This window comes from Salvelinus namaycush, chromosome 28, assembly GCF_016432855.1.
Source record: "Salvelinus namaycush isolate Seneca chromosome 28, SaNama_1.0, whole genome shotgun sequence".
Lineage (NCBI taxonomy): Eukaryota > Metazoa > Chordata > Actinopteri > Salmoniformes > Salmonidae > Salvelinus > Salvelinus namaycush.
In genome coordinates this window covers 31,810,669-31,821,692 of record NC_052334.1, presented here as the reverse complement: position 1 = coordinate 31,821,692, position 11,024 = coordinate 31,810,669, and the positions used below count along the sequence as shown (strand labels likewise).

The following is an 11,024-nucleotide window of genomic DNA, read 5'->3' as shown; positions in this document are numbered from 1 at the left end:
GCAAAATAAAGGTGGATAGAATCAAAGAGGAATGTTGCCATAGCGCCGACCATGATTAACCCAGATCTGTCTGACATCATAATTGCCATAAAGCTATCTCCCACGAAACTGGCGAGCTTTGGCCACCTTCAGTAGGCCTATTCTAGACTGGGTACCAGTCTATTAACATTCACTTATTTTAGGCTACTTCGCGTCATATGCCCAAGGTTTAGCATGACAGGATTGGCAAGTAGTGGAATGATAGCTACATAACCTACATTTCGATCGTAATACAAATTAATTATTGAATAATTTGTCAATATTTGCAACGAAATTGAGCCAACTCAAAGGTGTGTGTGCGCGCGCAACGTTACGCGCTTTGGAATTATTCCAAAGATTTTGAGCTATTTTTCGAGCTATTCTTTAGGCATTAGGGGCCCATTTGCTTTATTGGTTTACTAGCCTATACTTTAGAGAAAGCTTTTAAGATTGTATTTTATTCTATGGCCTTATTTTTGAGAACTGTATTTTATTGTAGGCTACCTTTCTATACGTCTATTGCTATATATGCTACAGATGTGTGTTTTTCAATTTATTTGGTCTCCAGCTTTTTTGGATACAGTGGCAGCAGCCTGTCACAGCACATAGCCTGGATCACATGGTTGCGCATAGTGCGTGTGTGACGTAGTAGGACATTGAATAGAAGATGGAGAGAAAATGCCTACTGCCTTCTGAATATAGCAGAAAATAAAAACATCGACCCAATTCGTTCTACATTCTTTGCAATTATTTAGCGGTATAGGTAACTGCTGTATGGTAGTGTTGCATAACGGGCCCAATGGCTGTGGCAAACGCGAAACAAACTGTCCTAAATCCGGTAAGAGGCTTGTTCACTAGCCTACCTCTACTACTCACAGCGAGACTCTCCCTTTCTCAACAATGAGAATAAAATAATTCTAACACATTGAATAGCCTACCCTGGATATTAGGCTACCGCAGGTATTTTTCTGTTATCAATAGGTAGCTTATATGTGCAGCTATATCGTCCATCGTTTTGCAGTCATTTCATAGTAGCTTATTATTGTCGGGCCGATAACCTGTTATGTTTAACGATTTTATACGATATTGTGTATCAGCAATGGGATAGAGGTTATTGAATGTATTGCTACATTAATGGCGTAGGACACACACACACTAAATATGATTTGATTATGTTTGCCTTTATTAAGCCTCTCTTACCTCTCCATTCAGGTGATTCCGTTCACTGGGGCCATACCTGGGGGCCTACACCCTGGCGAGATAGTCATTATCCAGGGCACTGTTCACAATGATGCGGACAGGTATGTGATGTTGTTTTCCCTAGCCCTAATTTCATGTCCACATCCCGGTTCAACCTAACACTAATTTTGGTTACCCAGAAGTAAAATTCCAGCCACCCAAATCAGACTGTTCTCTCTGCTACTGCATGGCAAGTGGTACCAATGCACCAAGTCTGGAACCAGCAGGACTCTGAACATCTTGGGGGTCCTTTGTCATAAGACTACTAAATACTTAAGTAAATAGCTACCCGATCTAACTGCAAAAAGTTTTAATGCAATCTTTTGACTCATCACATATGCTGCTGCTGTTTATTATCTATCCTTTTCTCTAAACATACATATGTACATACTGTATATACTTACCTCGTACCCCTGCACATCGACTCGGTATTGGTACCCCGTGTATATAGCCAAATTATCGTTACACATTGTGTATTTATTCCTTGTGCTATTCTTCTCTCTGCATTGTTGGGAAGGGCCGTCAGTAAGCATTTTTTCAGGCTCAACTGAAAAATAATATGCTTACCCAACTCAAGACACAAAAAATAATAAATTTACCTAGCTAAAAAATGTTAAGCTTGCAAAGAAATGTTTACCCAACTCCGTTCACCCAAAATAATGATACATTTAGTGTGACTCGAGTCCCCACCTTTGCTTTTAGAAATGTTGAAACTCTTAATACACACCAATGTGATAACTGCAGGTTCCAGATGGACCTGTCCTGTGGCAGCAGTACTAAACCTCGTGCGGACATCGCCTTCCACTTCAACCCCCGTTTTAAGGGTTCCCCGTGCGTGGTGTGTAACTCCCTGGTGCAGGAGAGTTGGGGCAGGGAGGAGACCCTTCAGCAGCTGCCCTACAGACAGGGAGCAGCCTTCGAGACGATCATCCTGGTCCATGATGACGTCTTTAAGGCAAGTGGACCAATGTCTGAGAGTTAACTGATTTACCATACATAGACAGTTTTTGCAGCTTAAGTCACCTTAAACATGAGAGCAAAGTCTTCTTCAATTAGGCCACGTACAAGAAAAACTCCCGATCCTATATTTGCTTGCACATTCACTTCTGTTGAGTCACAAGAAGCTAGTAGTATCATGCAAAAGTCAAGCAAATGCAGTATAATGGATTTAGTATATGATGTCGTGTGAATGCTGTTTTCCTTTGTACCTGCAGGTGGCAGTAAATGGTTCTCATTTGTTAGAATACAAGCACAGAATCCCACTGGACAGGATTGACACACTTTCTATATGTGGGAAAGTTAAGGTGCACGCCCTTGGCTTTATACCAAACTCAGTAAGTACCCCTCCCCATTACTATATGTCCATACTAGAATAATAAAACATTTTCCAGCTCACTCTAATGACTGTCTTTATTATTATTTTCTCCTATAGGCAATATATTCAATATCAGGCGAATCAGGTGACCTGGTGAGTTGTATTATTTATAGTTTATGGAAAATATAAAACATCTATGTAAGGCAACATGACCAATTGCATCAATATGTTGCACAGTTTACAGACATGGCCTAAATCTTATGTATTTCCAGAGTCTCCCTTACAAAGGCAGTCTACTGAAAGGGGTGAGTCCAGGACAGCACATCACAATCAAGGGACAGGTCAGCATGTACCCACACAGGTAAGCAATGGGACACAACTCAGTATTTAAACCATGTTTCAAGAAAATGGACCGTGTACCTTTTGAGGTAGTGTGTAAGGTCAGGACTGCCCAGTGCCCATTATCCGTAACACACTGTAGAATAACCTGCATCGTTGTTGTCTGATGAACCTCCTGTCTGGCAGCTTCACTGTGAACCTCCGCAACAGCAGCAGTGAGAACATCGCTCTGCACCTGAACCCCCGGATGAAGTCGGCCATGGTCATCAGGAACTCCTACCTGAGTGAGTCCTGGGGACCAGAGGAGAGGGAGCTTCCCCTCTTCCCATTCTCACCTGGGGAGTACTTTGAGGTATGCTGCCTCTTAATATTACAGTAGAATATTTTTTTTCTTCATTTTTCTTACTTAAAAAAAAAAAATAAGCCCAGTCATCAGTTCTCACATCACCTGCACGTTACTTGTATTATTGGAACTCTCGCTTGTCTTTTTCACTACAAGTACTCTCTCTGCCCCAGATGCTTATCCTCTGCCAGCCCCACCAGTTCAAGCTGGCGGTGAACGGCTCTCACCTGCTGGACTACAGGCATCGGGTGCAGGACCTGAGCACCATCAACCAGCTGGAGATCATGGGAGACCTGGAGCTGATGGATGTCAAGCTGTGGTGACCGAGGACATAGACGCTAAGCCCCATTCTGGACAACAGGCCAGGTTACATCCCCCACAACCAATGAATATTAATGTATTTATTTTAGACACTTATTGATGCCGTAAATCAATGGTGCTACCTATCAATGATTTAGAGGCTGGTATAATGATTTAAAATTGTTTGACCTTCCAGATCTGTTTACACTTGATTGATTTTTTCCAGATACAAAGGGTGTCTGACTACCTCCGGAGGTGGTCAGGAAGATCGGATCACAATGCATCTTTTAATTGGCTACACCTGTCAAAAAATGTGGACAAAGTACACGTTAGCACTAGGTATTAAGAGGGCTATAAATTAACTTATTGGTGGAAGGCCTCTAAATATCAATTTACATCTACAGGGACCGTGATTTGGGAGGGGTTAACTAAAGCATTTCTTGGAGCTGAAATACTAAAATATTCCATAAACATTCCCAGTCACCCATCTCAGGTGTTGAAACAAATTATAGGATGGTTACAGGTGATGCTTAGCAAGCCTCAGAATATATTTATCAGGAATATGAAAACCCTGACCATATTTAACGTTCCTGCACCTGAGGGAACATGTGTGGCTATTTATGACCCATAGGCTTCGTTTAGAAAGGCAGCCCAATTCTGACCTTTTTCCATGAATTGGTCTTTTGAACAATCACATCAGATTGGTCAAAAGACCAATTAGTGAAACAAAGATCACAAATTGGGCTGCCTGTCAAAACATAGCCTTGAGTAATGTGCTTCAATATTCATCCAATAGATACCTTAGAAAGGCAATGTGGCCTAAAAGGCTGCATTACAAGGTCAAATACTCTATCTGTATGTGCAATCACAGAAATGCCAAATCTGTCTAAGCTCACCCACCATATGATCTAGTCTAGTGTACTTCAGTCAAAGCACACTACAGGGTCAAACCAAATACACTGGTTGATGATTCCAATGAAAATAATGTGTGTTAATCAATTCGTGTTATGGCCATTTCCTTTCTTGCTTGTCCAGTCACTCAACTAACCATTTGAGCTGGCCACCTATGTAAATTATTTTTCAGTCATGCATTTCACCCATTTTGTTTTTAACAGTAATTTCTTACTGTTACACTGCTGAGATGTCATCTTCCAGCAGTGGCCCTTACTCCAGTGGTGCACCGAGTGTGACTGGGTATATTTGCGAAGCAAGAGGCCGTGCCTGCTGTCTGTTTCCTCCTGATGTACATAATATAAAGAATCTACTGTATGTAATGTATTATAAATAGTTCAAGTGCTTTTAAATAAATGTATGATGATTGGAATATTCCTCTGGGGTCTTTTGTCCACCAGATCCTCAATTACCTGTGATATCTACATGCACATTTATCACCGCTCCAACATAGGTACATTTATCCTCTTCAACCACCAGATGTCGCTACAAGTTAAAAGGTGCAGTCGACTGGCCCTTTTTTCACACTCAAACCATGCAGAGGCAAAGGCTCTTCTATAAGCTGATGTTTGCTTCGTCACATTAAAAATAGCAAATCCACGTGGCTTAGGGAAATGCAGTTCCTTCTGAAGTAAAGCCTATAGTCACTTTCGTTTGACTTTGGTGAGTATGTCTGGTGACAGAAAGCCCTTGTTTTCCCCGGTCTCTATGATCCAGAGGCATGCGACCACAGATTAATGAACCATTACATGAGACCAGCCTACAGCAGGACTCACCCTCAACACAGCATGTACAATGATTTTATACTGTTGAATCGTCACAAGACTACCTTTTTTAAGACCTACCAAAGGATGTGTGACGTCAGAGATGATAACACATGACTTTCAACTGGTCACCTTGGGGCTTGGCTTCAACAGAGAGAATCTAGTACCTTAAAAATGTGATTTTATTAATATATCCACAGGAAGTATAATGTGAGAAAAAGAATAACCTTAGTATGGCACAACACAATACCAAATCTTTTTAACATGTCATTTAAAAATAAGAAATGAATTGCATGATATGCAACATGATAACCTAACGCAGCAGGCATAAAAGAAAATGCCTGAGCGGAGTTTCCACATCCGGTTTTCAGCGGAACAGGAAGCTAGGGTGAATTAGCTGTATCCCTGAAAACCGGATACATCCGGTCGTTGGCAACTCCACTAAGGCTAGCAACATGATGACACTAATTCTTGTTTACTGATTGCACTGTCGACTATCAACCGGAATCTCCTCAGAAAGGCTGACACTGTCCATTAGTGATCAAGTAGGCCACAGTCCGTTGTACAAAAAAAGAAAAATGCCAGAATTGTGATTCATGACAGAAATAAAGCAGCTTTTCTTTAACATATTTAGGAACAGCTGTCACAACACTTTTTTAAACTTTAAAATAGCTGACAGACAGCCATACACCTACCACTTCTGTTTTTCCTCCTCAAATCCTGTCCTTTGTCTGTCCCCCTCCCAGGAGAGTGGACTATGCTTCAGTAGAAAACAGTACGTTTGTGACTGTTTATAATATGGCAAAGTCCCCTGGGCCCTTCACCAGCAACAACCCCCCATTATGATGCAGAGGTTTGGCAAGTTGTTGGCTGAGGAGGGAAGGTCCCAGTTCAGGTCAGTTCTGTTCCCAAATAGTACCACAGTCTTTTAGAGGCTCAAGTCCTGTGATTTTAGTGGACGGAGAGGATATTGGTTACAGGCATTCAGGGTTGGGGCGACCCACTGTTTGGCACGGGTGTGGATGGAAGGGAGGAGCGTTTTAGGGGACGGAGGGATGTTTGAGTGAACCCCCTGTCAGACAGAGCTGAGTTTGACCAGGCCTCTGACAGAGTCCTCGTGTAGAGAGTCCTGGCTGGCTGGATTGTAGAAGCCCTGTATGGTGTGGCTGTGTCCCAGGGGACTGACGCAGGGGAGCATGCCCGGTGGCGAGGGAGCTTCCTCGGGCGTGAGGAAGTGGTGGTGGCACCCGTCCGTGTGGTGGTGTCGTAGCCCGTCGCTTTGCTCGTTCCGTAGAGGCAGCATGTCGTTGTCACAGCTGAGGTTGGGGGTGGAGGTAGGGGGTGTCGGATGACCCCCCAGCGGCAGGGCTCCAGAGCAGGAACCCCCTAATGATGTTCTGCCTGGTAGAAACGCCTCGTCTGTGAGGATGACTGGCTCACTCTGCAGCAGGGGTGTGGCAGCAGCCTGCAAAACGAATTTGGTGCTCTGAATGCACTGGGCTTGATCACACTGAGATGGAGAGTGGGAGTAAAGGAATGAGTGTAGGGAGAGTAATGAGACATTTTAAGGGGGAGGGATTGGAGGGGAATGTGAGGGTGACAGAAGAGGAAGGTAAACGGATGACAGAGAAAGGAGGAGCAAGAGGTTAACATGACGAGTGTAGTGAATGAATTAAGAGAAAATGTGGTGTATGTAACTTTGTTAGAGTAAACCAACACCAGAGAGAAAAAAACAGTATTCAAAGTGACCCAAATGCATAGTGAATTCAATACATGAAGTTGAGACAGCGGGCCATTAAGTCAGCTATTGATTTATCTCTGTGTCTCTGGAACCTAAATAGTTTAAATGTAAATCAAACATCTACATGGAATGAGCCAGCAGTGCACTGTTTGAGCCATTGAACTAGATGAGCACTTCTATAGCCTATCTAATAATTATCAGATGTAGTGGCAAAGTGCAAAACTGAAGGCAGGCAGAGTGCACTTTCTCACACACACACAGAGAGAGAGCGAGCACATGAATCAATGGGAAACCTTTTGATGATCCACTATGACAAAACTGGCATTAGTGCTTTGAAAGGTCTTCTTAGATTTCACGTTCACAGGAGACTAAAATAATAGAAGATAATCTGGTCCTCACATCTCAAATCACCTGTCTGGCCAAGCATAACCACACCAGGTTAAGAGTGTTAGTTTATAGGACTACTTAAGTTTCTCTTATCAGTTGATGTCCTTTTATGAGCTTGGCTTATTTTATAGTCACTCAGAGACAAACTCAACCCCTGGACTCAAACTTAGCTGCTAGTTGTCTGACATTAGTCTCAAATTGTATTGTCCAGTGCGTTCATCACCTAGATGCCTGACATGAGAGGCTATTCTCACATCGCAGGCTCCTAGTCTCTCCTTTGAGACACCGCTACTGAAGGAGCCTGCTCCAGCCAGTAGGCATCATCTCTACAGGAAGCAGAGATCTGAGAGCTCACTGACAGAGAACCCCGGCCTACTGTCTCCAATACAGTCTGTCTGCTGGCACCAGCCAGGCCTGGAGACAAATACGCTTTTCAGAGAGCGTTATACACAGGGATCAGAACAGTCACAGTACAGGGCGCCGGCCAGAAATACACTCCAGCCGGAGAGGGTTGGTTCATCAGAGTCAGACCTAGGGTTGCAATGGGTCGGAAACTTTCCGGTAAATTTCCTGAATATTTCTGGAAATTTTCCATGGGATGTTAAGCCCGGGAATTTTGCTTAAATTCATCAAAAAAGTAAACTTATAACAGTGAACCTTTTTTTGTGGGATACACAAGGCAATTCTAGGTCTTGTGGTATATTTTGGTTAAACTATCCCCAATTCAATGGAATTGCAACCCTCTGCATGCACAGTGCATTCTTCCATCACATGTGCAGTGCACTCTTGCATCTCATGTGCAGCTGATTCTCAAGATTTTGCACACTAATGAGATGCTATTGAGCCCGCACTACTACACTGTCTGAGCCAAGGACTACATGCTATCTGGTTTTGATTGCAATACTGGGTGGGGTGAATATATTTTATATGACATACATGATTTTTTGTTAACTAGTAAATAGTAGCCTACAGCAAAGTGTGTTTAAATAATTTATAACTTGTTAACAATTTCTGCTAATGCATTTTTGCTGCCATGTGGGTTTTAGCATGCTTGAGCCTACTAACTGAGACATGTTAATATATTCCATATATGTTTCATTTTAAAACATTTATCTTACAAAATGAGTTGTTTAATCTAACTGTTTAACTATTTATCTGTAGATGGAATTGTATTTTAATTTTATTTTTAACAAATTTTTTCCTAATCTTTACAGGAAAATGCCACGGGCACTATCTGATGTGTGGAGACATTTCACTGCAGCTAATGTAGAAGAAAAAGCTGTGTACATTTGCAAATACTGTGCCAAATCATATGTGAAGAATGCAACAAAGATGCAGAAACATCTGGCCAAGTGCTCCCGGGTGGCGCAGTGGTCTAGGGCACTGCATCGCAGTGCTAGCTGCGCCACCAGAGTCTCTGGGTTCGCGCCCAGGCTGGGCTGGGTTCGCGCCCAGGCTCTGTCGCAGCCGGCCGCAACCGGGAGGTCCGTGGGGCGACGCACAATTGGCATAGCGTCGTCCGGGTTAGGGAGGGTTTGGCCGGTAGGGATATCCTTGTCTCAGTATGTAAAAATGTAATATGTAAAAATGTAAAAAAATTAAGAAGAAAAAAAAAATGTAATAAAATGTATGCACTCTACTGTAAGTCGCTCTGGATAAGAGCGTCTGCTAAATGACTAAAATGTTTAAAAAAATGTTAAAAAAATAAAGTTCCCTCAGCGCTCACAAGCAACCTCTGATAAAAGTCCCTCTACTTCTAGAAAATGATGAACCAGACACCTTATCGATAACAACAGCTCATGTTCCTCCTGGAATCAGAAGTTTTTTTGACTCAATGGAGGAACGTAGTCAGAGAAATACTGATGAATATCTTGCTCGAGCTGTGTATGCAACTGGTTCACCTCTGATGCTCACAGGCAATATGTATTGGAAGAGATTTCTGAATGTTCTTCGCCCAGCATACACCCCTCCAGCCAGACATGCTTTATCTACTCATTTGCTGGATGCAGAGTTCAACAGAGTTCAAGTGAAGGTCAAGCAAATCATAGAGAAAGCAGACTGTATTGCAATCATCTCTGATGGGTGGTCGAATGTTGTGGGCAAGGAATAATTAACTACATTCTCTCCACCCCTCAACCAGTATTCTACAAGAGCACAGACAAGGGACAACAGACACACCGGTCTCTACATTGCAGATGAGCTGAAGGCAGTCGTCAATGATCTTGGACCACAGAAGGTATTTGCACTGGTGACAGACAATGCTGCGAACATGAAGGCTGCTTGGTCTAAAGTGGAGGAGTCCTACCCTCACATCACACCCATTGGCTATGCTGCTCATGCATTGAATCTGCTCCTCAAGGACATCATGGCACTGAAACCAATGGATACACTCTACAAACGAACCAAGGAAATGGTTAGGTATGTGAATGATCATCAAGTTATAGCAGCAATCTACCTCACCAAGCAAAGTGAGAAGAATAAGAGCACCACATTGAAGCTGCCCAGCAACACCTGTTGGGGTGGTGTTGTCATCCTGTTTGACAGTCTCCTGGAGGGGAAGGAGTCTCTCCAAGAAATGGCCATATCACAGTCTGCCGATATGGACAGCCCCATCAAGAGGATCCTCCTGGATGATGTATTTTGGGAGAGAGTGGTAAGCAGCCTGAAACCTATAGCAGTAGCCATTGTACAGATTGAGGGAGACAATGACATCCTATCTGATGTTCAGACTCTGCTTGCAGATGTAAGAGAAGAAATCCGTACTGCCCTGCCCACTTCACTGTTGCTCCAAGCAGAGGAAACTGCAGTTCTGAAACACATCAAAAAGCGTGAAGACTTCTGCCTGAAGCCCATACACGCCGCAGCGTACCTGTTGGACCCCAAGTATGCATCCTGTCTGGTGCAGAGATCAACAAGGCCTATGGTGTCATCACTACCGTGTCTCGCCACCTTGGCCTGGATGAGGGCAAGGTTCTTGGCAGTCTGGCGAAGTACACTTCCAAGCAAGGGCTTTGGGATGGAGATGCAATATGGCAGTGGTGCCAACATATCTGATCAGCCACCTGGTGGAAGGGACTTTGTGGATCTGAGGCTCTTTCCCCTGTTGCCTCCATCATCCTCCAAATCCCACCAACATCAGCCGCCTCAAAGCGCATTCGGTCCTTGTTTGGGAACACACACACACCAAAGCACGCAACAGGCTGACCAATACAAGGGTTGAAAAATTGGTGGCCATCCGGGCAAATTTGAGTCTTTTTGAGACTGACAACGAGCCATCCTCAACAAGGTTGGAAAGTGACAGTGAAGATGAGGCCTCAGAATCTGATGTTCAAGAGGTGGACATTGAGGAGGTCCAGGGAAAAGACATGGAAGCCTGAGAGGAAGACAACCAAAGCTTTAGTTTCTAGACTATCATTTTACAGATGTATGTTGAAAACGTTTTTGGGAGATGTGGTGGATCATTGGGGATCATTCAATATTCCCTTTCTTTTGCTGTTCAGTGAAATCATCCCATGTGAAGAGTCAACTCATTTAATTAAAGTTCAATTCGTAACTAAATAGTATTTGTTTTTTTCTATTGGAAGGATTTAATCATTTGCAATTATGTCCACTTATGATAAGGTAAAA

The 11,024-nt window shown here is 43.2% G+C and overlaps 2 protein-coding genes across 6 annotated transcripts in view; one reads left to right on the top strand and one right to left on the bottom strand.

The window, feature by feature from the left end:
- Positions 1 to 817: 817 nt before the first annotated feature.
- Positions 818 to 3,577, top strand: LOC120023786 (galectin-8-like). Its single transcript, XM_038967887.1, has 8 exons — positions 818 to 856; positions 1,231 to 1,319; positions 2,002 to 2,212; positions 2,472 to 2,591; positions 2,690 to 2,725; positions 2,845 to 2,933; positions 3,098 to 3,263; positions 3,428 to 3,577. The coding sequence occupies exons 1-8, from the start codon at positions 818 to 820 to the stop codon at positions 3,575 to 3,577; spliced, it is 900 nt and encodes a 299-aa protein (XP_038823815.1).
- A 1,856-nt stretch (positions 3,578 to 5,433) lies between these two features.
- The window catches only part of LOC120023810 (palmitoyltransferase ZDHHC14-like), a 105,119-nt gene continuing 99,528 nt past the window's right edge, over positions 5,434 to 11,024 (bottom strand). For 3 of the 5 annotated variants that reach the window (XM_038967925.1, XM_038967924.1, XM_038967926.1), the window contains exon 10: positions 5,434 to 6,779. In XM_038967925.1, coding sequence (XP_038823853.1) covers positions 6,345 to 6,779 — 435 coding nt within the window. In that variant the 3' untranslated portion in view covers positions 5,434 to 6,344. The remainder of the gene's footprint in view (positions 6,780 to 11,024) is intronic. The other 2 variants (XM_038967927.1, XM_038967928.1) reach the window with 2 other exon arrangements.

What these genes read in the sequence shown, in the direction of transcription:
- LOC120023786 (XM_038967887.1), top strand. Translation starts at nt 818, where the DNA reads ATGGCTGTGGCAAACGCGAAACAAACTGTCCTAAATCCG. An exon ending in AACAAACTGTCCTAAATCCG is followed by an intron (nt 857 to 1,230) that starts GTAAGAGGCTTG and finishes CTCTCCATTCAG; the next exon opens with GTGATTCCGTTCACTGGGGC. An exon ending in TTGGCTTTATACCAAACTCA is followed by an intron (nt 2,592 to 2,689) that starts GTAAGTACCCCT and finishes TTTCTCCTATAG; the next exon opens with GCAATATATTCAATATCAGG.